The sequence below is a fragment of the Lontra canadensis genome, unplaced genomic scaffold (genome assembly GCF_010015895.1).
Source record: "Lontra canadensis isolate GAN:19392208 unplaced genomic scaffold, GSC_riverotter_1.0 scaffold35, whole genome shotgun sequence".
NCBI classification, from domain to species: domain Eukaryota; kingdom Metazoa; phylum Chordata; class Mammalia; order Carnivora; family Mustelidae; genus Lontra; species Lontra canadensis.
This window is the reverse complement of record NW_022631029.1, coordinates 7,169,738-7,196,288: the sequence shown is the minus strand read 5'-3', so window position 1 is coordinate 7,196,288 and position 26,551 is coordinate 7,169,738. Positions and strand designations below refer to the sequence as shown.

The 26,551-nt window shown below is 51.1% G+C and overlaps 2 protein-coding genes across 4 annotated transcripts; one reads left to right on the top strand and one right to left on the bottom strand.

The window, feature by feature from the left end:
* Nucleotides 1-700: 700 nt before the first annotated feature.
* Nucleotides 701-23,280, top strand: SHISA5 (shisa family member 5). Of its 3 annotated transcripts, none has more exons than XM_032867961.1 (6): nucleotides 701-875; nucleotides 3,035-3,191; nucleotides 15,520-15,603; nucleotides 22,533-22,651; nucleotides 22,801-23,013; nucleotides 23,128-23,280. In XM_032867961.1, the coding sequence occupies exons 1-6, from the start codon at nucleotides 809-811 to the stop codon at nucleotides 23,205-23,207; spliced, it is 720 nt and encodes a 239-aa protein (XP_032723852.1). In that variant the 5' UTR covers nucleotides 701-808; the 3' UTR covers nucleotides 23,208-23,280. The 3 variants fall into 3 exon arrangements, with proteins under 3 accessions (XP_032723852.1, XP_032723851.1, XP_032723853.1); XM_032867960.1 differs by having other exon boundaries at nucleotides 701-878; XM_032867962.1 differs by lacking the exons at nucleotides 701-875; nucleotides 3,035-3,191; nucleotides 15,520-15,603 and adding an exon at nucleotides 20,868-20,974.
* Nucleotides 23,281-24,631: 1,351 nt separating this feature from the next.
* Nucleotides 24,632-26,178, bottom strand: TREX1 (three prime repair exonuclease 1). Its single transcript, XM_032867959.1, has 2 exons — nucleotides 25,924-26,178; nucleotides 24,632-25,639 (listed from the first exon to the last, which is right to left on the bottom strand). Exon 2 carries the CDS (start codon nucleotides 25,617-25,619, stop codon nucleotides 24,678-24,680), a length of 942 nt encoding a protein of 313 aa, XP_032723850.1. The 5' UTR covers nucleotides 25,620-25,639; nucleotides 25,924-26,178; the 3' UTR covers nucleotides 24,632-24,677.
* Between the last annotated feature and the right edge of the window lie 373 nt (nucleotides 26,179-26,551).

Genomic DNA, 26,551 nt, shown 5'->3' with positions numbered 1-26,551 from the left:
CCTGACCACAGTGAAAGGCAGGGTCAGGGGTAGCTACTGCCCCATCTCAAGGACTCTTGTGTGAGCACACGGTCCTGGAACAGAAAGGAATGCGGGCCAGCCAGACTCCCCTGAGCCAGGAGGTGGCCTAGAGTGCCTGGAAGCTGCCAGTTCCCATCCTCAGAACAGCGCATCTGAATCGCATCTGAATCGGGCATGCCCTGAGATGGGGGATGAACCTGCCTGGGCTGGGGCCTAGGATGACTGTGGGGATAGTGAGGTCAACCCAGTGGATGGAGCCTCCTCAGAGTCTTTGGATTAGCATTTATTGAGTGTCTACTGTGTGCTTAGGTCTGCTCTGGACACTCTTCTCACCACCTCACCTGGTCCCCAGCTCCCGGTGAGTCCCGAGTGAGGATCGCCTGTATCCCGCCTCCCAAGTGTTAGGATGCAGATTTCCCCCTTCCCAGGAGACACCCTCTAGGCCAAGGGCTGGGAACTGGGGCGCGGGGGAGGAAGGGGGCTGAAAGTATCCCGTGCACAGAGGGCGACGTCGGGGGTGGTGGCAGGCGCCGCCACCTCCTGAAGGAGCTGGAGTTTCCGCGTGGCCCCTGGACGTGGGCCTGGCCCGGAGGCTGGGAGGGGCGTCCGCTCCCCCTCCCTGGCCTCGCTCTCCTCCCACCGCTCCCTCCTCCGGGCGGGGTTCCCGGAACAGGCCGCCAAGGGCGGGGCGAGGAAGCGGTGGCCGTACGGGTCGCTGAGGCTGCCGCCGCACCTCAACCCCTCCTGCTTCTGTCCGTCTGTCCTTCTGTCCGTCTGCCGCCCCGCCATGGCTGCGCGGGTCCCCGCGCTCCGGATCCTACTGCTGCTGCTTCTGCTGCTCCCGCCGCCTCCAGGTGGTGAGCCTTGGGGGTGGGGGCATTTTGTCCCGGGCAGGCACGGTGTGTCTGGGAGGGGGGTTGCCCGGTTCCTGCGTCCCTGGAGTGTGCCCAGGCAGCACCATCCCCACAGTGTCCCCAACCCCCAGTAATCCGGAGGCAGTCAGCCAGCCACCCAGGACCTGACCTCAGCTCCCCTCCGTGTCTGAACGGACCCTAGGAAGTTGCCACCATTATTGTGCCCTGGGTGACGGTGGCAGTGGTGGTGTCTGTGTTCCCTCAGATGTTCGGAAGGATTGGGTCCCCAGGGGCTGGGGTGGGAGTCCCTGCCTGGTCTTAGCCTAGGGTGGTGGCAGAAGGGAGGCCTGGCCCCCTCCATCAGAGGCCTTCCCTTCAGCCCTATATACTGGCTGGCTCCCCCACCCGCTGCTCCCATGGCCCTTGTGTTCCTGGAGATGGCTGAGGCTGGCCTCCCGGGTTGGAGGAAACACCACTGTGTGTGTTGATGGTACACTGATGATTCACAGACGGAGGAGGCCAGGCTGGGGGCCATTTCGGGGTAGGAATTGGAACAGCCCCTTGCCCAGCCAGCGGAAGCCAAGTGATCCCTCTGGGGTGAGCGGTTTCCTCAAGGAAAAAGGCTTTATTTCCTGGGGGAGCTGAGATGAATCTGGGGACCCGGGATGGGAAACTGAGAAGGTAGTTCCCTGGTCCGTGGTCCAGTAAGTTCTGGCAACTCTCAACCAGCCTGTCGGGGGCCCAGAAGAGCATTTGTGTCCTGGGCTCTTGGTCCAATTAAGTGGTGTGTGTATGTCTTTGTCCCCAGCTTAGAAGCTGAAAGGACCCTGCTGGAGGGGGGTCACCTGAGTTTCCGGTAGCGTTGGCCAGGCTGACATACTACTGTTGGATGGACAGCTGGTTAGGGGAAGCCTGGGAATGGTCAGGTCCTCTGCGACTCCAGCTTTGCCCAGAGCAGGGTTCTGCCTGAACCTGCCAAGAACAGAGCACCCCTCCCCCGTCCCCTACCCCTTCCTAGTTATCTCTTCTCAAGGAGGTCACTCAGTGCCTCTGTCTTTGGGCCTCGCTCTGTATGTGATGCACTGACCAGGCTGGGTCTCCAGATTCCAGGTGCTGGGCTGGGATGTTTTCCAGGCGACATAGCCTACTTCAGGGTTTATCATTAGACCTGTCCCCAGGCTACCATAATCATCTGGGTCTTGCTGGACTGGGTGTTCTGTTCGGGATCTGTCCAGGCACAGTCTGGGACTGGCCCCCTCCTGCTGGTGGGCACTAGATCTCTGCTCATGTGGTCTAAGGGTGCATGGGAACATTTGGTTATAGCATCTTCCTGGAAGTTTGCAAGCCTGTGGTCTCCCAAAGCCTTGGGTCATTTCCAACACTGGTCAGCCAGGTCCTCTTGGCATGACCTGGAATACTGGAGCTCTGTCCTTACCCCAGCCTGTGGGAAGATCCTTGGATCCTTACTCTGGCTGAGAGCTTTGTAACGGTTCTGGGGCTTGAAGTGGGGCCACTGCCTCGGAGCCCTGGCCACCAGTTGCGTAAACATTTTCTGGGCACCTGCTTTTCATGGACTTTTCTGGGCTAAGCGCTTCATGGACATGTATGGTGGGTATGACCATGGCCCATGGCGAGCCTGGTGTGAGGGTGTGGTCTGTGAGCGCCAGGCCCCTGCACTTCTGTGTCTAGCAGAGACTGAGGCTGCTATGACTGAGTGGTGAGGAGAGGAAGTTAGGGGCTGAGTGTGGATAGAGCTGGAAAGTTGGGGTGACCATCAAAGCCCTTCGCAGTCCAGCCCGTGCTTTATGGACCCTGGACTTGATTCTGAGGCAGTGGGGACCTGGGATGGTCCACGAGCAGGAAGTGGCCCCACCGAACTCCCACTTAGGAAGGCCAGTCTTCCGGCAGAAGCCAAGTGGCTGATGGGGGAGAGAGGGAGCCCGGTTAGCTGCCTCTGCTGTGGGACAGGGGAGAGGGCAAGGCAGATGGGGGCTGTGGCTAGAGGTGGTCAGTGACTGGGGTGGCTCAAAGGCCCCCCAGATGGTTGTCCCTGCTAGCGGTGCTGGGGAAGGGGCTCCGTTGCGCAGGCCATGGCCGAAATCTGGCATGATGCCTGGCCCTGTGGCCCCTCGATGAACAAGGGTGCTTCTCCGCTCCAGCCCACAGTGAGGTGTGTGTGGCTTCCCGTGGACACAACTTCTTCCCAGAGTCCTGTCCTGATTTCTGCTGCGGCAACTGTTATAACCAATACTGCTGCTCCGACGAGCTGAAGAAATTTGTGGGGAACAAGGAAAGCTGCGCAGAGCCCAAGGCCAGGTGGGTGCACAGTGGCCGCAGGGTGGGATGGCTGAGTCTGCACCCAGCAGGAGTGTGCATGAAGGAGAAGTTAGCTCTGCCCCCGGCCTCTCAGGCCCTGCAAGGTGGTAGAGCACTGGACCAGGGATGGGGGGTGAGGGTGTGGAGATCCTGTTCTGGGCTGAACCCCCCCTCCCCGAGAGCTTACTCAGTTAGTCCTCTACCCCTCTTTCCCCAGCCCTCGAGGGCCCCGGCTCACCCAGCTCCCTCAGTCTTGGGCTGAGCAGGTTTCCCAGGGCTGGTGGCCTCAGCCGGCCCTGTGGCTCACCCCTGGGTATGCACCTGGACCAACAAGGTGCACACCTTGGTGTGAGTCTACCCTATAGCAAAGCATGCACCTGGCTGGGGTAGTATGTGACTCGTGTAGGCATCATCTTGTGGGCCCTGGAGCTCACGTCGCACCCTGCACCATGCCCGTGTCCTCTTAGTGTGGCCAGTGGATTTGCATTGCATCATGGGCTGGAAGCAAGGTCTCCCTTTGCAACATCGGGGTTTCTTTTGTGTTTGATCATAGGGATAGAGAGGGTGGAGGGGGTCCAGCTTCTTTGCTTGTGACAGGTGATCGTCACTGGTATGGACAAGACCAGCCCATGCCGTCCTATATATTTAATCTCACATGTCCCTTCCATTTCCCTCTCACCCCATAAGCAACCAGTCTGTATGTCGTTTTCACTGTTTGTGATTGATTGATTGATTGTTTGATTGACTGATTTTTAAGTTAAAGTTTTTTAAACTCTGCACCCAACCTAAGGCTCAAACTCACTATCCCAAGATCAAGAGTTGTGTGGTCTACTGATGGAGTTATTTTGTGTTTTGGAAAGTCTACATTGTTTTGTGGATGCAAGGAATGCCCTTACTTTTTGCATTTGGCTTAGGGTTTATAAGACCCAGTCATACTGCACTGTGTGTATCTGGCCTATGTCCACCCCTGTGGTGTTATATATCACCCCTGGGGTGTGAGTATTAAGCTTGCTGTCATAGATGATCACTGTAAGCATCTTCCTGTACTTTATTCCTCTTTTTTATGGAACCATGTGAGAATTTCTTGGAAGTGTACATGGGAGCAAATTGCCAGGAGAGTGAGATTTATGTAGGACTTCTAAGGTGTTCTTGGGAATGGCAGCCCCTGGCTACATACCAGCCTACCTAGATTCCTGATGGATCAGAGTCCACCCTTTCGCTGGAAGTGAACACCTTTTGGTGTCCTTATATTTTTACATGCGTCTTTTAAAGAAAATCCATTCCAGTAATTTTTTTTTTAAATACACGAGCATTTCATTTAAATTTAATGTAATTATTGATGTTCTGGGATTTTATTTGCCATCTTATTTTGCACTTTTTATTGCTCTCTTCTATTCTCTATTTCTTTCTTCTTCCCTTACCATATTGTTTTGCTTTGTTCTTACTCCATTTTTTCTTCTTCTATTCTTTACTTCTTTTACCTTCTGTATTCCTTTATTCCTTTTTCTTGCCTTGTCGCACAGTCTGGGACTTCCAGTGCAATGTTGAATAGAAGTGGTGAGAGCAGATCTCCCTGTCTGGGTCTCAATTTTAGAGAGAAAATGTACAGGATTAGGTATGATGCTGGCTGTAGCTTTTTCACTGGTGGCCTCTATCAGATTGAGGAAGTTGCCTTCTATTTCTAGTTTGCTTGGACTTGAAGGGATCTTGAATTTTGTTAAATAGTTTCCCTACATTTGTATTTTTTTTTATGTAATTAATCTTTTTGATGGTACTGTAAGTAGTGTAGTTTAGAATTCTTGTTATTTATTGATATAAAGGCAATATATTTTTATAAATTAACCTTGTATCCAGAGACTTTACTAAATTTATGTATTAATTTGAGTGATTTTAATAAAAACTTCTTAAGAATTTTCTACAGAAATGGTCACGTCATGTATAATTAATGTTTTATTTTTTCCATTCCAATTCTTATACTTTTAATTAATTTTTCTTGCTTTATTGCACTGGCTAGGATTTCTAGTGCAGTGTTGATTGGAAGTGATGATAGGTAGCATTCTTGTCTCAGGGGAAGGCTTTCATCATTTCATGGTTAAAAATAATTAAATAAAATCTTTAAAAAAGTGGGGGGCACCTGGGTGGCTCAGTTGATTAAGCCACTGCCTTCGGCTTAGGTTGTGATCCCAGAGTCCCAGGATAGAGTCCCGCATTGGGCTCCCAGCTCCACGGGGAGTCTGCTTCTCCCTCTGACCTTCTCCCCTCTCGTGCTCTCTCTCACTCTCGCTCTCTCAAATAAATAAATAAAATCTTTAAAAAAAATAATATTTACTGTAGTTTGTTTTTTTTTTTTAAGGATACCTTTTATTAGACCAAGGAAAGATTTTATTTATTTATTTGACAGGCAGTGAGAGAGGGAACACAAGCAGAGGGAGTGGGAGAGGGAGAAGCAGGCTTCCTCCCTAGCAGGGACCCAATGTGGGGCTGGATCCCAGAACCTTGGGATATGACATCAGCGGAAGGCAGATGCTTCATGGCTGAGCCACCCAGGTACCCGGTTACTGCTAATCTGATAGTGATACTAAGAACTCTTTTTTTAAATAAATCCTTGGTGCCCTTTAAAGATTTACTTATTTATTTGTGTGTGTGAGAGAGAGACAGAGTGTGTGTGCATGAGTGGTGGGGAGGGGCAGGGAGGGGTAAAGAGAGAATTAAAAAAAAAAAAGATTTATTTATTTATTTATTAGAGAGAGAGAGAGAGAGAGAGAGAGAGATTACAAGTAGGCAGAGGCAGGCAGAGAAAGGGGGGGAAGCAGGCTCCCCACCAAGCAGAGAGCCCGATGTAGGGCTCGATCCCAGGACCCTGAGATCATGACTGAAGCTGAAGGCAGAGGCTTAACCCACTGAGCCACCCAGGCGCCCCAAAGAGAGAATTTTTAAAAAAACATTTTACTTATTTATTTGACAGAGAGAGATCACAAGTAGGCAGAGCAGCAGGCAGAGAGAGGGGGGAAGCAGGCTACCTGCTGAGCAGAGAGCCAGACACGGGGCTTGATCCCAGGACCCTGAGATCATGACCCAAGCCGAAGGCAGAGGCTTAACCCACTGAGCCACCCAGGCGCCCCTAAAGAGAGAATCTTAAGCAGACTCCCCGCTGAGTGCAGAGTCTGACTTGGGGCTTGATCTCAGGACCCCAAGGTCATGACCTCACCCGAAATCAAGAGTCGGGCACTTGACTGACTGAGCCACCCAGGTGCTTCTCCTTGGTGTCTTTTATTTTTTTAGAATTTTTAAAAGATTTAATTAATTTGACAGAGTGAGAGAGCGCAACAAGGGGAGCAGCAGAAGGAGAGGGAGAAGCAGGCTCCCCGCTGACCAGGGAGCCCAATGTGGGACTGTGGGACTCGATCCCAAGACCCTGGGATCATGATCTGAGCTGAAGGCAGATGCTTAACCATCTGAGCCCAGGCGCCCCACCTTGGTGTCTTTTAAAAGAAACATATTTCTGGGGCTCCTGGCTGGCTCAGTCAGAGGAGCATAGGACTCTTGATCTCGGGTTTGAGTTCAGACCCCATGTTGGGGATAGAGATTACTTAAATAAATAAAATTTTAAATGGAACATATTTCTTTTGGGTAAATACCTAGGAGTCAGATTGCCGAGTCATTGGGCACACGTGTTCAGCTTTGGCAGATACCCCCAGTTTTCTTTTTTCTTTTAATTTTTTTTTTGTTTTGTTTTGACAGAGATCAAAAGTAAGGAGAGAGGCAAGGCGGGGGGAGCGGGGAAGCAGGCTCCCTGATGAGCAGAGAGCCCGATGCGGGGCTTGATCCCAGGACCCTGATATCATGACCTGAGCCGGCAGAGGCTTAACCCACTGAACCACTCAGGCGCCCCTACCCCCAGTTTTCTAGCATTGTTGTAGTGTTTACGCTCTTAGCAGCCATGTACGAGAGTTCCAGTTTGCTGTGCCTCCTCTGAAAACTTGGTATTGTAAATCAATTTTTAAAAATTGAGGTATAATTACATGTAATAAAATGCACAAGTCTTAATGTTTCAGTTTGATCAGTTTTAATAAATGCATATTTCTCACCTATAGTACCTCAGTCAAGATCTAGATCGTTTCTATTTCCTAGAAGTTTTAATTTTAGTAATTTTGGTGAATGTGTGGTAAGACCTCATTGTGTTGTTTTCTTTTAAGATTTAAGTGTTCTGAAATTTATTGAGATTCATTTTATGACCCAGCAGATACTATCCCTTGGTAAATGTTTCATATGAACTTGAAAAATGGTATATTCTGCAGTTGTTGGGTGTAGTGCTTTTAGAAGTGTCAGGTCAAGTTGGTTGATAATAGTGTTTAGATCTTTTCTGTCCTTGGGGGTTTTGTCTGCTTGTTTTATCGATTACTGAGAGACTACAGATATGTTCATTCTTCTTTTAGTTCTGTCAATATTTGCTTTGTGAATTCTGATGCTTTGTTATTCGGTGCATACATATTTAGGATTGGTTTGACTTTCTTTTTTCTTTTCTTTTTTTTTTAAGATTTTATTTATTTGATAGAGATCACAAGTAGGCAGAGAGGCAGGCAGAGAGAGAGGGGGAAGCAGGCTCCCCACTGAGCAGAGAGCCCCATATGGACTCGATCCCAGGACCCTGAGATCATGACCTGAGCTGAAGGCAGAGGCTTAACCCACTGAGCCACCCAGGCGCCCCTGGTTTGGCTTTCTGATGAAGTGTTCATTTTATCATGTGTAATGTCCCTCTTTATTTCTTGTAATACTATTGTAAACCTCAAAGACAGTATTTTAATTGGTTTTGACAGTGAATATTTATTTACATTTATCCATATCTCTGTCTTCTCTGCTGCTTCTTCTTGCTTCCTACATCTTTAAGCCTCGGCTGAGATCGGGTTCCTTCTACATCTCATGCAGGTATGCTGGTGTCAAATTTTCTGTTTTTGTTTTTCTGAAAATGTCTTTATTTCACCTGCGTTCTTAAAGGATATTTTTCCTGGTTATAGATTTCTAGGTTGGCAGCTGTCAACTTCTCTCAGCACTTTAAAGCTTTCATTCCATTGTCTTTTCTTTTCTATTTACTTATTTTTTAGTAATCTCTACACCCAGTGTGGGGTTTGAATTTATGACCTTGAGATGCTTTTCTGCCTGAGCTAGCCAGGCGTCCCATTCCATTCCATTGTCTTCTGATTTCTGTTGTTTCTGTGGAGAAACCAGTTGACAGATTAATTATTGCTCCTTTGCAAGCAACATGTTTTTTTCTGACTACTTTTTTTTTAATTTAAAAAATTAAAAAAAATTTTTTTTTCGATTTTTTTTTTTTATTTATTGACAAAGATACAAGTAAGCAGAGAGAGGCAGGCAGAGAGAGAGGGAGAAGCAGACTCCCCGATGAACAGAGAGCCCGATGTGAGGCTCCATCCCAGGACCCTCAGATCATGACCTGAGCTGAAAGCAGAGGCTTAACCCACTGTGCCACCCAGGCGCCCCCTGACTACCTTCTTTTTAAACTTTTTATTTTTTAAAGAATTTATTTATTTATTTGAGAGAGAAAGAGAGAGAGCGTGTGCGCATGTGTGTGTGTGAGCCAGGGGAGGTTCTGAGAGAGAAAGAGAGAGAGAGAGAGAGAATCTCGAGCAGACCCCTCATAGAGTGGGGAGCCTGATGGGGGGCTCGATCCCACTACCCTGAGATCATGACCTAAACTGAAATCAGGAGTCAGATGCTCAACTGACTGAGCCACTGAGGTGCCCCTTTGACGACTTTTAAAATTTTTCTTTGTATTTGGTTTTCAGCAGTTTTGGTGTGATGTTCCTGGGTATGGCTTTCTGCTGCTTGAGGTTCACGGTACTTTTTTTTTTTTTTTTTAAGATTTTTCTTTATTTATTTGACAGACAGAGATTACAAGTAGGCAGAGAGGCAGGCAGAGAGAGAGGGGGAAGCAGGCTCCCTGCTGTGCAGAGAGCCTGATGTGGGGCTCGATCCCAGGACCCTGAGATCATGACCCAAGCCGAAGGCAGAGGCTCAACCCACTGAGCCACCCAGGCGCCCCCACACTACTTCTTGAATTGTTATTTTTTTCTTCAGTTTTGAAAAATTGGCAGCCGTTATCTCTTTAAAGATTGCTTCTGCTCCATTTTCATACTCTTTTCCTTTTAGGACCCTAATTACACATATGTAAGACCTCTTGTAAACCTCTTATATTTCATATCTTGCCTACCATCTTCTGTCTTTACATTTACTGTCTTTTTGTGTCTCCGAGCTTCAGTCTACGTGTATTAGACCTATTCTCCAGTTTATGAATTGTATCTTCAGCTGTGTCTAATAAATTATGAATTTGTAGTATTGCTTTTTAGTTCTAGAATTTTTGTTTCTTCTTCTATATTTCATGTTCTCCTGAAGTGCTTAATTTTTTCTTTGATCTCCTTGAACTGTGTATGTGGTGGTGTTTAATGTCAGTGGCTTTGCTATTTGAGGCCACGTGGGTACTTCTGTGGTCAGTTACCTGTGGTCACTTGTGTTGTATTCACGTTGTCTTGTGTCCTTGTGTTTCTGAAACTTTTTGATAGTGTGCCTGATGTCACATTTACAAAATTGATTGTAGAAATTGGAGCCCAGGACTTCTTCCAGGGAGGATTTGTGTTGCTTTTGCCAAGGTCACAGCACTCTTAAGACTGTCTTGGCCTGGGACCCCCTGGGTGGCTCAGTCGGTTAGGCGTCTGCCTTCAGCTCAGGTCATGATCCCAAGGTCCTGGGATGGAGCAGGCTCCTTGCTCAGGAGGGAGCCTACTTATCCCTCTGCCTGCCACTCCTCTCGCTTGTGCTCTCTCTCTGTCTCTCTCTCTGACAAATACATAAAATCTTAAAAAAAAAAAAACATGTTGGCCTAAATGCAGACAGAGACAGAGGATTAGAAAGTGAGCTGTCTACTCACTTCCTCCCTTCTTCTCGGGGTTCGGGGCACAGCTTTTGATGTCTCATCCCAAGTGAGTGGGAATCACTGGGGACTGTCCACCTGGTGGACTCTGGGTCTAATCTCTATTACCTGAGACCTTCAGAGAACAGGGCCTCAGATGCCAGCCTTACTTCCATGGATCTTTCTTTCCAGCCTCCCACACACCAGCTTGGTTTCCTTTGCTCTCTTATTGCTCACCAAAGACTACGCAATGATTTTCTTTTTTAACTTTTATTTAGGAATTCTCTGTACCCAACGTGGGGTTCGAACCCATGACCCTGAGATCAAGAGTTGCGTGCTTTTCCAAACTGAACCAGCCAGATGCCCCTGCATACTGGTTATTTTTTTTTTTTTTTAAGATTTTATTTATTTATTTGACAGAGATTACAAGTAGGCAGAGAGGCAGGCAGAGAGAGAGAGGAAGGGAAGCAGGCTCCCTGCCGAGCAGAGAGCCCGATGCAGGGCTTGATCCCAGGACCCTGGGATCATGACCTGAGCCGAAGGCAGAGGTTTAACCCACTGAGCCACCCAGGTGCCCCTATTTTTTTTTTTTTTAAGATGTTGTTTGTTTATTTGACAGAGAGAGAGAGACAGTGAGAGAGGGAACACAAGCAAGGGGAGCGGCAGAGGGAGAAGCAGGCTTCCCACACAGCAGGGTGTCTGATGCGGGTCTCGATCCCAGGACCCTGGGATCATGACCTGAGCCAAGGGCAGACGCTTAATGACTGAGCCACCCAGGCGCCCTGCACACTGGTTTTTATTTTTATTTTTTTATTTTTTATTTATTTATTTTTTTTTTCACACTGGTTTTTAAAAAATATTTTCTCCTCAGCTTCACTTTTCCTTCAAGTTTAGGATATAGTTGTTCCTAATGCTTTTTAAATTTTTTTAAAAATTATATTTAATTTAATATTTTAATTATATTTAATTAATATATTATATATCAAATTATAATATAATAACTGTTCATATCCATCACCTGCTTCCATAGTCACCAACACTCTGACGCTGTTATTCCATATACCTCCCCCCTTTTTTTTCTGATCATTTTAAAACAAAATAAAAATTAAAACATCATAAATACTTCTCCCAGGGATGCCTGAATGACTCAGAGGGTTGAGTGTCCAACTCTGGATTTTGGCTCAGGTCATGATCTCTGGGTCCTGGGATCCAGCCCTGAGTTGGGCTCTGCACTCAGTGGGGAGGCTGCTTGAGATTCTCCCTCCCTCTGCCCCTTCCCCGGCTTGCGTTCTCTCTCTCTCTCTCTCTCTCTCTCAAATAAATAAATAAATAAATAAGTCTTTTAAAAAATGTCTCCTTAATTGTTAGTTTTCATCTGTATGAACAAGTCCTTTGTAAAGAGTTATTTGTAAAGAAATATACAAGTTCTTTGTAAAGAAATATAATCATGATTATATTTGGCATAATTAACAGTAATTCATTAGTAATTTTCAATGCCAGTCTGTCTTTAGCTGCCTCCACTTGTTCTAAAGTGCCTTCTCACGGGTGGCTTGTTCCATTCGGAATCCAAAGAAGGTTATTATTGTTATTTTTTTTCAAATTGAAGAATTAGTTGAGTACAATATTCTGTTAGTTTCAGGTATATATCATAGTGATTCAGTATTTTCATATGTTACAAAACGATCCCCATGATCAGTGTAGTTACCACATGTCACCATACAAAGTTACTGCAGTATTACTGCCTGTGTTCCCTGTTATGTACATTACATCCCTGTGGCTTATTTATTTTATGACCGCAGATTTGTACCTCTTAATCCCCTTCACCTCTTTAACCCGCCCATCCCCCAGCTGGCCCTCCCTCTGTAACCACATCTTTGTTTCCTGTATTGATGAGTCTCTCTCTGTTTTGGTTTGTTTGCTAGATTTCACACAGAAGGGAAATCATACGGTATTTCTTTCTCTGTCTCATTTCAGTTAGCATCATACCCTTTGGCTCCATCCATGTTGTGGAAAATGGCAAGATTTCTTTCTTGTTTTGTGGCTGAGTAATATTCTAGTGTGTGTGTGTGTGTGTGTGTGTGTGTGTGTGTGTGTATGTCCCATCTTCATTTTCCACTAATCTACCAATCAACACCTAGATTGCTTCCATTTCCTGACTATTATAAACAACTCTGCAATGAACATAAGGGTGCACATATCTTTTCAAATTGGCATTTTTGTTTTCTTCAGATAAATACCCAGAAGTGGAATTGGTTATATACGGATTATATAGTATTTCTGTTTGTAACCAGTGGGGGGAACCTCCATGCTGTTTCCCCACAGTGGCTGCACCAGTTCGAATTCCTATTAACAGTGCACCCAGGCTCCCCTTTTCCACATGCTCCACAGTACGTGTTGTATTTTGTCTTTTTGATATTAGCCAATGAAGTTATAACTTTTTTTTTTTTCATTTTTCAAAAGTTTCTTTATTTTAAAGTGAGAGAGGAGAGGGCAGTGGGAAGGGGTAGAGGGAAAGGGGGAGAGTCTCAAGCAGACTCTGCAGCGAACATGGAACCTGTGTGGGGCTTGATCCCACGATCCCCGAGATCACGAACTGAGCGAAAACCAAGAGTCAGATGCTCAACCAGCTGTGCCAACTTCAGGCACCCCTGAAGTCATTACTTTTTTTTTGGAAGAGGGAAACAATTTTTTAAAAGATTTTATTCATCTATTTCTCAGAGAGAGTCCACAAGCAGGGGGAGCAGCAGGCAGACAGAGGGAGAAGCAGATTCCCTGCTGAGCAGGGAGCCCAATGCCAGCTCCATCCCAGGACCCCGGGATCATGACCTGAGCCAAAGGCCAACGCTCAATGAACTGAGCCATCCACCTGCCCCTGAAGTTATCACTTTTAAAGTCTTTGTTGTACCTGTAGTTCTTTCCTCTTTTTTATTATGCATTTTTTCCTTTTTTTGTCTTTTCTCCTTGATGAGTCTTGCCAGAGGGCCTGCCAACTTTGGGTTTTTTAATCTTTTGTATTATTTTTTTGTGGTAGTTGTTCTCTTTTATTTTTGTGCTTCCCTTTATTAATCCCTTCCTTATTTGGGGGATTGGCTCTATTAGTTATCCCCCAACTTCTTGAGTTTGACATCTTACTTTTAAAGATCAATAAATTTCTGAGGCAGCTGGGGGGCTCAGTCTGTTGAACATCTGACTCTTGATTTCAGTTTGGCTCATGGTCTCAGGGTCATGAGATCGAGCCCCACATCAGACTCTGTGCTCTGGGAGTAGTCAGGTTGAGATTCTTTCCCTCTCCCTCTGCCTATCCTCTTGCCTATACACTTTCTTTCTCTCTGTGAGATAAATCAATCTAAAAAAAAAAAAGATAATAAATTTCCCTCTAATAACTGCATTAACTGTGTTTTTTACCTGTTTTATTTTAACCTGTTGTATTTTTGTTATCCGGTTTTACTAATTTCTCTCTCTCTCTTTTTTAAGATTTTATTTAATTATTTGTGAGAGAGAGAGAAAGAGAGAATGAGAGGGGAGTGGGTCAGAGGGAGAATCAGACTCCCCGCTGAGCAGGGAGCCCAGTGCGCAGGCTCGATCCTGGGACTCTGGATCATGACCCGAGCTGAAGGCAGTCACCTAACCAACTGAGCCACCCAAGCGCCCAGTTTTACTAATTTTTTAATTTCTTTTTCTTTCACTTGGCACAATTTTATTTTTTTCTTCCAAATTTGTATTTAAATTTTGGTTAGTTGACATATAGCATAATACTGGTTTCATGAATAGAATTTAGTGATTCATTACTTACATACAGCACCCAGGGCTCATCATAAAAAGTGCCCTCCTTGGGGTGCCTGGGTGGCTTAATCATTAAACATCTGCCTTTGACTCAGGTCATAATCCTGGGATTCTGGGATCAAGCCCCATATCGGGCTCCCTACTTAGCGCAAAGCCTGCTTCTCCCTCTCCCACTCTCCCTGCTTGTGTTCCCTCTCTCGCTGTCTCTCTCTCTGCCAAGTAAATAAATAAATAAATTTTTAAAAAGTGCCCTCCTTAATGCCCGTCACCCATCTAGCCCATCCCCCACCCACCTCCCTCCATTAACCCTCAGTTTGTTCTCTGTAGTTAAGAGTCTTTTATGGTTTGCCGCCCCCTTTTTCCTTCTCTCTTGCTTTTCCCTTCCCACAAGGGATGTTTTTTTAGGAATGTTTCCTAAAATCCACATATGACTGAAATCATGTGATATTTGTCTTTCTCTGACTGACTTGTTTCACTTAGCATAATACATTAGCTCCATGCACTTCATTGCAAATGGTAAGATTTCATTCTTTTTGATGGCTGAGTAATATTCTGTTGTATAGATATACTACATCTTTTTTTTCTTCTTCTTTTTTTTTTTTTTAAGATTTTATTTATTTGACAGAGAGAGAGAGATCACAAGTAGGCAGAGAGGCAGGCAGAGAAAGAGGGGTAAGCAGGCTCCCTGCTGAGCAGAGAGCCTGATGCGGGGCTTGATCCCAGGACCCTGAGATCATGACCTGAGCCTAAAGCAGACACTTAACCCACTGAGCCACCCAGGCGCCCCTACATCTTTTTTTCTTAAGATTTTATTTTTTTATATTTATGTTTGAGAACAAGAGAGAGAGAGTGTGTGTGTGCCCACATGCACAAGTGTTGGGGAGGGGCAAAGGGAGAGAGAGAAGCAGGCTCCCTGCTGAGCAGGAAGCCCTACTCAGGGCTCCATCCCAGGACCCTGAGATCATGACCTGAGCTAAAAGCAGACGCTTAACCAACGGCACCCCCCTGGTGCCCCGATATACCACATTGTTTTTATCCATTCATCAGTCAGTGGACACTTGGGCTCTTTCCACAATTTGGCTATTGTTGACAATGCTGCTGTAAACATCGGGGTGCATGTGCCCCTTTGAATCTGTATTTTTGTATTACATATTTCTTAATTTACTTATAATTTCTTATTAATGCACATTATTTTTGTTGCCTTTTTTTTTTTTTTTTTGGTAGCGTGTTAGTTTCTCAAGGTGTGAGTTATGTTCAGTATTTCCTTTTTCATTTCGTCGCACAGTAGTCTTCCTTTGCTGATTTCTAACTTCATGGCACTGTGGTTGGAGAAGATAGCTTTGTGTGATGCCCATCTTTTCAGATCGATGGAGCCTCTTTTTGTAGCCTTGTATGTAGTGTCTACTGGAGAATGTTCTGGGTACACCTGAGAGGAGTGTGTGGCCTTGTAGCCTGAGATCCTGGGGAGTTTGATAGTCCTCCTCAGGAGGCCGTGAGGAGTCTTCTGTGGCCTGTACAGGATTGGTTCTTGTGCATTTTGTGCGTGTGCTGAGGTAGTGTTTGTTCCTGGTGTGCTGGGTGGGGCTTGGGTGTGTCAATCATGAAGCTTTCTCTTTTCAGTGTGTCTGCCGGTACCGAGCCCCTGGAGCAGCTGGGCTCGGCGCTGAGGTTCCGTTCCAGCTTGGACAGCGACCCCATGTCAGGGTAAGTAAAACCTGCAGGCGGGGTCCTTCTTCCTGGTGGAGGTGACAAGGGTCTCAGTGGGCTAGAGTGAGGGCTTTGGGGACTGGGATGCCACAGAGGCATTGTAGTGCGGCCCCAGAGTAGCTGACCAACAGGTTCCTTGATCCTTAGGTTGGAAAGTCGAGTCCTCATCATTGTGGACTGGGGATGGGGGGCTGTGGTTGACAGTTGAAAGGCCAAGTGTAGGGGGTCCATATTGACCTAGGTGATGGGGTGGGCACTGGTGACTGATGGGGAACGAGTGGTGGTGGTGGAGGTGATGGAGGTGATGGTGGTGACGGTGATGGTATGATGGTGACAGTGATGGTGTGATGGTGACAGGGTGATGGTGGTGACGGTGACAGTGATGGTGTAATGGTGACAGTGACAGGGCAACGGTGACAGTAGTGGGGTGATGGTGGTGACAGTGACAGGGTGATGGTGATGGTGACAGTGATGGGGCGATGGTGACAGTGATGCGTTGATGGTGATAGTGACAGGGGAGATGGTGGTGACAGGGATGGGGACATGGTGGTGACAGGGATGGGGAGATGGCGGTGACAGGGATGGTGTGACCGTGGTGATGGGGATGGGATGATGGTTGTGATGGGTGATGGTGATGATGGTGGCAGGGGATGGTGGTGACCATGACAGGGCGATGATGGGGCAGGTGGTAAAGACACTGGGATACTGATACGCCTGGTTCCTGTGTCAGGGCCTGTGAGCCATGGTTGCTGTGTCAGGGCCCTTCTATCAGGGGCCAGGGGCCAAGGCTGTCTCCCGAACCTCAGTTCCCTTGGCCAGGTTCCTGCTCTGTCTTGTTGCCACCGAGACGGGTGTTGTGACGCACCCTTCACGTGGGCGGAGCCAGCGTGCAGCCACGCGTGTATTTTCCTGGTGGGGTCTGTTCCACGTGCTGCCTGCCTCGGCCCTGGTGGGTCTAGAAGCCCCTCTCAGGAGATCTGCACAGGTCTGGCCGCCCCTTGGGAGGAGGACCCTTGGGGCTCCGGGCCCACATGGGGGTCCAGGTATGCGCCTGCCCTTTCTGCCCTGCAGGCCTGGGTGGGTGCGGGGTCTCACTGGCCGCAGTGGAATCAGGACAGGGCTCCCGGGAGCGGGGAGGGAAGAGGTACAGCCTGTGGGCCCTCCCCAGAGCCCAAGGCCTGGCCTTGGCCCTCCGGTCTGCGGGCGGGTCCTGCGCCCTTGGCTGATGGGAGAATGACACCCTGATGAGCCCCCCCCTCCGCACGCAGGGGGCGCCCTTCTTTGGCTGAGTCCCAGAACTGTGGGCTTTCTGACAGCCCCACAGGACCTCCTGCTGTCCAGCCAGCGTGGGCCTGGGGCAGCCCAGGAGTGGGCCTTGTCCTGAGGACAGTAGAGTGTTCTGGGCAGTGCTGGTCTAACTGGTGTTTAGGAAGGAGACCATTCTGGATGCTCCAGGGAGGATGCGGCTGGGAGGGGGTGACAGCCATGGCTTCCCAGTCCCAGGTATTGGGAGGCTGGAGGGAGACTAGGCTTGGTGCAGAGAGGTGAGTGCCTGGCCTCTGCCCTGGTGACGGGACCGGAGGTCCAGGCCTGTGAGAGGATGTGGGACCAGGAGGGGGGCCGGGGTGAGGGGCTCAGGTTGGGTGGCAGGAGTGTGCCGAGGACTGAATCTGAGGGTCAGCAGCATTTGAAGAAGGGCCTCGGGAGATGCTGAGAGGGAGGGTTTGGAGAAGCAGAAGGAAAGAGGAAGATGTGTGGGCTGTGGGCTGTTGAGGAATGTGGACTCCCTACCACAGAGGCCGTGGCACCCTTGGGAGGAGTCGTTCAGTGCAGCGGACTGAATAGTGAGCCGGAAACGTGTAGGGTGAAGTGAGCGTGGAGGCTTCAGGGAGCCATTGGGCTGCGAACTCCAGACAGGAGTTGGAGGAGGAGTCAGAGTGAGGAAGGGCTTCTTGGGTGCTGGTAGAGACTTGAGGTCAGAGAGGGGCAGAGGGGACATTGCAGAACCAGGTCCCTGAGGGGCATGGGAGGAGAGGCTGCCGGGGCTGGTGGCCGCAGCGAGGTGACTGAGTGTGAGCACAGGAGCACCTGTTCCTGCCCGAGTTGTGCGCACAGAATGGGGGCTGGTGGGAGGTGTGCACGCGCCTGTGTGTGCTGGGGGTGCCTGCTGCCTCCCACCCCGGCTGTCCTGCCCACTGGGGAACGTGGGTGACGGCAGTCGTGCTGCCCCATCTCTCCCTCCCTGCCTTGTGGCCAGCGCCCCTGTGTCTCGGTCAGTACCTGCCTTATACAGGTTTAGGGCTTGGGAAGCAGCCAGAAGGGCAGGGTCACCAATGACACATCTGTGTTCTGCCCTGTTGGCCAAGGGCACTGTTTCTCTGCTGGAGTGTTGGCTCTGTGGTGGGGTTCAGCCCCTGCTGCCCAGGCATGGCTGGAGCTCCAGGAAAGCTTCAGTGGGGGCAGAAAACCCCCCACATCTCCCTCTGTGGGTAACTCCTTGGGTTCTGCAAGAATGAGGCCCCAGGTCAGAGCACAGGGACCCAGAGGAGGTCTCCTCTGCCTGTCACAGCCTCCATGGGTGGTGTCTTCCCTCCATGTGGGCCCTCTGCTCCCTAGATGTGGCCGTGTTGCCTATGGGCCTGAGGTTGGCCCAGGTCTTCTGTAGCCTGCTCCCCAACTTGGGCGGGTGAGCCCCATCCTACCCTGTTGAACGGTCAGTGTCTGTGTCCACTCTTGGCTTGTACGCTCCCCATGTGCATACAGGGTCCTTGGTCCCTATCATGGTTCTTTTGGACCCTAATATCATTGTCCTTTCCGGTTCCTTGCTACTTCTGGGCAGGATCGACATGTGTTTCAGCATCTGAGTGGGAGAATGCACGGCTGCAGGCCCCAGGCAGGTGGCTGCTGGCCCTGACTGCTGTGAGTGACGGTGTGGGAGAAAGACATGCAGGTCCGTTAGGTGCGGTGGGGCCGTGGTACACCTGTCCCAGCTCTCCCAGCATCCTTTGTGCGGCTCTCACACCCACGGGGTCATGGCCGGTCCACCGCCTAGCCAGCATGATGGTGAAAGTGCTGTTGTCCCCGCTCCAGAGAGGGTCTTCCCCAGTCCCTACACGAGGAGTCTTCAGCCTTCTAGAACCACACACTTCAGTCCTGCACACTCTCTGCTTGGGCTAATTCTGCTTTTTTTTTTTTTAAAGATTTTATTTATTTATTTATTTGACAGAGAAAGAGATCACAAGTAGGCAGAGAGGCAGGCAGAGAGAGAGGGGAAAGCAGGCTCCCGCTGAGCGGAGAGCCTGATGTGGGGCTCGATCCCAGGACCCTGAGATCATGACCTGAGCTGAAGGCAGAGGCTTAACCCACTGAGCCACCCAGATGCCCTGATTCTGCTTTTTGAACTTGGCCTTTGGACTGTCTGATCTGGGAGGTAGCACCAATATTGGGAAACCCATTCCTTCCTCTCAGAGGCATGGTTCCACTAGAACTGTGGACTTGGGTACCATAGGCCCCTACCACACTCTGGAACCACCCCTCAAATATTACCCTTCCTCAGAGCATCATGCCTGGCTGCCCTACTAGGTGCTGCCCATGGGGTCTCTGTGTGAATTTTTCATCCATCAAATCCCTGTTGAACACACGCAGTGTGCTCAGTGCTGGAGATAGAGCGATGGACCAAAGCAGGTGCAGTCTGTGCCTCTGTGAATCCACAGGCTAGAGGCAAGATGCACGTTAATCAAATGCTCACAGAGTATGTTTGTAAACTGAGGGAGACAGGGATTTACTTCCATCAGAGCATTTATCAAGGAGCCTGAACTTATCTGGATGGTCAGGGGAGATGTCCCCAAGGAAGTGGTATTTTGAGCTGAGTTCTGAAGGGTGAACAGGAATTAATTACATGGAGGGCAGGCCAGGCAGGAGGAACTATATATGCAAAGGCCCTGAGGTCAGATTATAGCATGGTGCTTTGAAAAACTGGAAGGAAGGTGATGTGGCCAGAGCACAGAGAACACGGTGAGGTAGGAGTTCCAGACCACACAAGTTTTATTTTTTTAATTTTTAATTTAATTTAATTTAATTTTTTTAAAGACTTTATTTATCCATTTGACAGACAGAGATCACAGTAGGCAGAGAGGCAGGCAGAAAGAGAGGGGGACGCAGGCTCCCCACTGAGCAGAGAGCCTGATGTGGGGCTCGATCCCAGGACCCTGAGACAATGACCCACTGAGCCACCCAGGCGCCCCCACAAGTTTTATTTTAATAGACTTTGTTAACTAAAGATATTTTTTAAATTTTGATTTTATTTTTAAAAATTCAGTTAGTTAACATATATTATTGATTTCAGAGATAGAGGTCAGTGATTCATCAGTTTTATATAATATTTATTAACTAAAAATTAAAATTTGTCTTATTTTAAGTTTTACTGTTTGGTGAGACAAATCATAGATTTTTTTTCTTTCATTTTCAACTATCATATATATGTATGTGTGTGTGTCTATATATGCATATATATATGTGTGTGTGTATATATATATATATATATATATATATATATATGCACCCCCACACAGAAAATTACACATAGATACATAAAGGGTTTTTTTTAGGACTTAAAAAAATGTTTAAGTAATCTCTACACCCAGTGTGGGGCTTGAACTCAACCCTGAGATCAAGAGTTGCATGCTCCACCGACTGAGCCAGCCAGGTTCCCCAGATACACAGTTTAACAAGTAAATTATAAATCAAACTCCTGGAGATCTCAAGAGCTACGGGAGCCATAGAAGGCTTTTGAGCAGGGTGACATGATCAGACCAGGCAGATTGGCCAAAGGCACTTGAAGAGGCTTCTGCGTCATCCTGGCGAGGCAGGCTAGTGGCTTGGAGCGCGCGCTGGTGGGAGAGGGGAAGCTGAGGGGACTCGTGTGTCATTCCAGGGGCCCCCAGGGCTGCTGGTGGACCTAGATCGCTGAAGGTGCCCATCAAGGAGGACAGCTGCAACAGGGCTGGTGGGCTGAGCAGGAGTGTGGCTCCGTCCCCCACACCTCGGATCCAGGGCAGCATCTGGGCAGGAAGGTGGACAGCCATGGTGCGAGGCCAGACTTGTCAGGGCAGGCGAGGCTGAGACAGGGCCCACTTTGGGAGGACCGCTGGACAGCCCTGGCTTCCCTCCCTGCTCCAGGCCTCCCTGGCACCGCTGGGCCTTGCTGTGTCTTTAAGGGCTCTGCGCTGACGTCAGAGATAGGGGAGGGCCAAGATTTGCTTTCCTTTCCTCCAAAGGGGAGGAGTTTGGAACTGAGTGGCCCACGATGGAAATAGGGGAAGTCCAGGGCTGCTGGAAGCCCAGGAGTGAAGGCGGAAGCTAACATGGGGTGAGCTTGTGCGCCATACTGTGTGTGTGTGTGTGTGTGTGTGTGTGTGTGTGTGTGTCCGTGTGTGTCCGTGTCCCCATTCCTTGGGGGCAGCAGCGGGTCTGGGAGGTGCTTGAGTCCCGGGCTGGTGACCCGCAGTGATCAGTGGCTTTTAGTTTGTGAATGTGGTTGTGTATTTTGGAATCCTCAGTGTGAAAGGTCTGTCACTAGCCTGTCCCTGGGCTGTGTGGGGCCCTGCTGAGATGGTGCTGCCCCTCTGGACTGTGAGGGGAAGCCCCTCCACGCTGGGGTGGGGTGGGGTGGGGTGGAGTGGGGTATCCCCCCCCCCCCCCCCCCCCCCCCGCCCACCCCACCCCCGCCCCACTTTCCCCTGGGCCTGCCGTGAGGAGGCTCCACGCCCAACTTGGGTGGGGCTTGAACTCACTGCTCTACCCCTGAGCCAGTCAGGTGCCCCTCCTTCCACGTTTAAATATTCCAGGTGCTGTCACCAAACATGTGCCTTTTCTTAGGGTTTGGTCCCTGGCAATAGAGGAGGAGAGCAAGGGACTCCATCTGCCCTTGAAAGTCAATGTTGGTGAACTTCCTGTCAGGGCCTGCCCTTTTTATTTTTTTTAAGATTTTTTTTTTTAACTATTTACTTATGAGAGAGAGTGAGAGCATGAGCAGGGAAAGGGGCAGAGGTAGAAGCAGGCTCCCCGGGCTGAGCAAGGAGCCTCATGTGGGGCTCCATCCCAAGGGCCCTGGGACCATGACCCGAACCAAGGGTAGAGGCTTAACCCACTGAGCCACCCAAGCACCCCTGGGTCTGCCTTTTCTTAAAGCCCCTATACTCTGCTGTGGTCCTCGCTGAGGGGCTGGCATCAGGCAGGGAGGCCTCCTCTTCCAGAAGGCAAGCTTAGCTCTAGCACCCCCATATCAGCCACCTGGCTCTGCTTACCCACTTGGCCTTCTGGTCAGAGCATGGGAGCCCAGGATGTATGCGAACTCCTGGCACGGTGCTGGGCACCCAGTGGGCTCCCTGTCACTCTGGGGGGCCTGTAGCCCCTCTCTGGGGCCAGTGGCGGGGCTGTGTTCCCTGCGTGCCTCTCCTCACTGTTCTGGGCACACTGGCCTCTGCTCTCCTGGGATTTCTCCCCCGCCTCTGTCCCTTGTGCTTCCATTCTCCCTCAGCGTCTGCCCCCTGTACTGAAGTGTGGGCTCCTAGGGGCCGTGAGCTAGTTGGTGTCGCCCCCAGGGACTGGCTTAAGCCACGTGCCCGAGGACCTGCTGCTGAGTGGTTGGGGTGAACAAGATGGGTGTGTGATCTGGAGACCCTCGAAGAGGCGGGACACAAGAAGGGTCGACACTGGGTGAGGTGCTTTATACAGACTCACGAAACAACCCCCTTTTACACTGAGGAAATGGTCAGAAGGAGGTTCAAGTTGCCCCACCTGGAAGTTGCCCTGTGTGGCCCAGAGTCTCCTCTGGCAAGAAGGGTGCCCCTGGGAATGGTGGGGTGTGGAAGGCTAGGGTGGGGCTGGGTGAGAGAGGCCCTGGGTCACGGCTGGCTTTTTGGCAGGTTTGGGGCAACGGTAGCCATCGGCCTGACCATCTTCGTGCTCACTGTTGTCACCGTCATCATCTGCTTCACCTGTTCCTGCTGCTCTCTCTATAAGATGTGCCGCCGGCCACCGCGTCGTAAGCACGCCCACCCCCTCCCGAGCCCCCCCGGGACCCTGGGTGCGCACGTGCAGAGCCCAGGGGCAGGGGGGTGTTGCTGACCAGGGCCCTGGCTTGGCTAAGCTGGAGTGAGGGGGGCTTGGTCCTGACTGGGATTCTCTTTGCAGCGGTGGTCACCACCACCACGGCCACGACAGTGGTGCACACCCCTTACCCTCAGCCTCCGAGTGTGCCCCCCAGCTACCCAGGACCGACGTACCAGGGCTACCACCCCATGCCCCCACAGCCAGGGATGCCAGCAGCACCTTACCCGACACAGTACCCCCCGCCTTACCCTGCCCAGCCTATGGGCCCCCCAGCATACCACGAGACACTGGCTGGTGAGTACCACTGCCAACGCCAACCCTACCTGGCCCCCCACATCTCCTGCCACTGTCCCCTCGTGCTGCAGTCCTCCAGGTGCACAACCAATCGGTATCCTCTTCTGTTTTCAGGAGGTGCGGCCATGCCCTACCCTGCCAGCCAGCCTCCTTACAACCCGGCCTACATGGACCCACCGAAGGCAGTTCCCTGAACATGTCCCTGCTTCTCTGGCTGCCCCTTGCGGGGTGTGTGTGTGTGTGTGTGTGTGTGTGTGTGTGTGTGTGTGTGTGAGAGAGAGAGAGAGAGAGAGAGAAAGAGAGAGAGAGAGAAGATGGGTATGGAGGCACGGTCTTTTTCTCCCCATGCATGGTGTTTGTGTCCGGTTTGTACACGAGTCTTCTTATGATGCCAACATGGTGGGGAGCAGTCCTTGCCAGAGTTGCTGGGACCCTACTTCATTCTCTTCCTCACTTGAAATTGTGCTCTTTTGAAATCTCAAAATTCAAAGACTGGGAGTTCCTTCCCATACCGTCCCAGGGAGACCAGGCCGGTGGGGCTTGCCATGCCAGGACAGTGAGGCTTTTTGTGGACAACCTGCCCATGTGTTCTGGTTTTGGCGGAGTGACAAGCCATTGCTCAAGGCCGTGGCCTGTCCCCAGGGTGTGGGGTACTCTTCGAGGAACCAGAGCCATCATGGCATGGGGGTGAGGCTTGGGGCCCGGCTAAGCAGACATCCCACAGTGCCAGAGCCTGTGCCATGCCCAGCAGAGGGTGGACAGCCTCCTGAGACCAAAACACTTGAGGCAGAGGCTCGGCCACACGAGTGCGGTCTGCCTGGACTGTCCTACATCCTCCCTGGGACCAGCTGGAGGGCCACGTCCACCCACGGCTCTGGCTACCCTGGCTGGCCACCCCCACCACAGGGCAGCAGGGCAGCCTCTGTCCACCTGCACACTCAGGTGTCCGCCCTGCAGTGTTTTTGTTTTCCTTTTAGCCAAACATTTTGCCTGTTTCCTGTTTCAAAATGTATGTGATCGTTTTTGTGAGGCTGGACCTCCTGGGTCCTGGAAGGAAATTGGCCCACAGTGGAGAGGGACCATCAGGCCTCTGATAGGCCCTGCTTCTCCCGACACCAGCTTCACAGAATAGCCAGCTCCTGTACCCCAGTCCACAGTGTGTCCTGGCACCTAGGGCACCTGGGCCAAGGGGCCATCTGGACCAAAGGTGGAAGGGGGCCCTAGGTGGCTGCTCTGGCCCAGACACGAATACCTCGGTGTTCCCTGTCCCTCTGTTAATATCTCACCAGATCTGTCTTAGCTTTGTACCTGTTGATGTGTTTCTGAGAGTCTAGGGTCTGCAACTTTGTTTATAATAAATGCAAATATTTGGGGCTGCCGCCTTCTTTCTTCAGAGCCTGGGTGCTGGGAGTGGGCATTAGGCCATGTCCCGTCTTCATGCAACTCTTGGATTTCCATGTCTTTCCTGGGCTCAGATGTCTGACCATCTTGCTAGGGAGGGTGAAGGATGGACTTCTGCCACCCTCTGTGTCCCCCTCCCCGGGTCCCTGAGTGTGGGCAGAAGTACAGGTGACTCCTCTAAGGCTGCCAAGGAGGGTAGAGGTGAGTGGCTACTTGGTGCTGGAGGGGAGGGGGTCTTTATTGGTCAGACTTTTCCTCTTGGCCTACTGCCCAGGTGTGGCCAAGGAGAGCCCATACAGCATGGCTAGTGCCAAGGTGAGGAAGGCTAGCAGGCCCAGTGGGGCCAGCAGTCCCTCCTTGGGTGAGGCTCCAGGGCCCTCCACTGGAGGAATGGCCTTGGGCTTCCTGCCCCTGCCCAGGTTGGCACTAGTGTCCGTGGCTCTCGCCAGGGCTTTGGTGGCCGTGGTGGCAGATGGCCTTGGGTTGGTTCCAGCAGAGGCTGTGACCACGTACATGGGTTTGACGGTGCTGAACGGCCTGGCGTGTGCATCCACCCACTGGAGCAGGGCCCGCGGCCTCCACTGACAGATGCTGAGCAGGGCGAGGACGTCACTCTCGGCCATGTGGGAGTCCGGGGGGGCCTGGCCGTACAGACGTGTGTAGACACTGCCCAGACTGTAGCTCTTCCGTGGACCATGCTCTGAGGGGCTGGCAGCGCGCTCCAGGGCCTTCAGGGCAGCAATGCTATCCACACAGAGGGCACCATCCAGAACACTGGCAAGGCCTAGTACAGCCAGCTCCGCCTGGAGCAAGGGGAAGTCATAGCGGTCGCCGTTGTGTGCCACGAGGCACCAGGGCTGTGGCTGGCGCTGCAGGAAGGCTCGGAGCAGGCTGGCCAGGTCGGCGTCGAAGCATAGTCGCCCATGTGCTGCCAGTACGGCTGTGCTCAGGCCTGTGATCTTGCTAGCTTCTGGGCTGCAAGCCTTCCCTGGAGCCACGCACAGAGAGAGCTTGTCCAGTACCCGGGGTGGTGGGGGCACTGTGGGAGGCCCCTGAGTAGGGGGTGAGCACTCCAGGGCATATCTGTGGACAGCCAGCAGGCACAGCTCTGTGACCTTGGGCTGGGAGGAAGGCAGGCCAGTGGCTTCCAGGTCCAAGAAAATGAGGGTCTGCACGGGTCCCGGGGCTGGGGCCGGTGAGCCCATGCTGGGTACCTGCCAGGAGCCTGGGAAGGAGCAGGGGTGGGGAGTTGGTGTATGAGTGCCCCAGTGGGAAGAGCTGAGGCAGGTGGGGTGGGGCACCTCAGCACATCTCTGGCCTTCTCCGCAAAGACCTGCACTGTCACACTGTCGGTGAGCTCTAGGACCTGACCTGTTTCCAGGGCAGGAAGCCAGAGAGGGCTGTCTTGGGGGAAGGCTTGGCTCCGCCCCTAGCACCCACCTAGTCTGGGCCTACGTTGGCTGTGAGGCTTTCCCACCCTGCCCCAACCCCATGGGGGTCCTCACTTACCGAGCAGCAGGCAGCAGCAATGACTTGGGGTCTGGCTGGTTCTTGCTGCCGGCAGTTAGTGGCGGGAAGTGAAACTTAGTGTGAGCCCGCCTATGGGCTGTCCTGAGTGGGGCCCGCCTTGCTTGTCAGCTGGCCAGGTCTGTCCCTCCCCAAGTACTACCCCCTTCATGACTCCACAGAGGCCTCTGACCTACAGCTGTGGGCCTGCTGGCTGGCACAATGCATCAGGGCCCTCATGCCATGAAAGCCCGCCGGCAGGAGAAGGGCCGTGGTGCCCAGCCCTTCAGGAAAGCCTAGCAGCAGGACTCTAGCCAGCCAGGGACCCCAGCTGCGGCCACCGTGCACCTCCCCTTAGCCCCACTTTCTCAGGTCTCCCTGGTGTAGGCCCCAGCTCCCAGCTGCCTCCTGCCTTGCCGCACAATGGTTTCTTCCCATGGCCTCAGCCCAAAGCGATGACTCAGGACAATTCCACAGGCTGGGCAGGGCCGGGCTCCTTCCTCAGGGCAGATTCGTTACCATGGGGACAGGTCTCAGTTGCAGCCAGGCTTAGGAGGGACATCAGCCTTCCCTGGGTCTGGCTCCTGCTCCATCCCTCCCACTCAGCGACAGGGGTCAGACTCAGGAAACA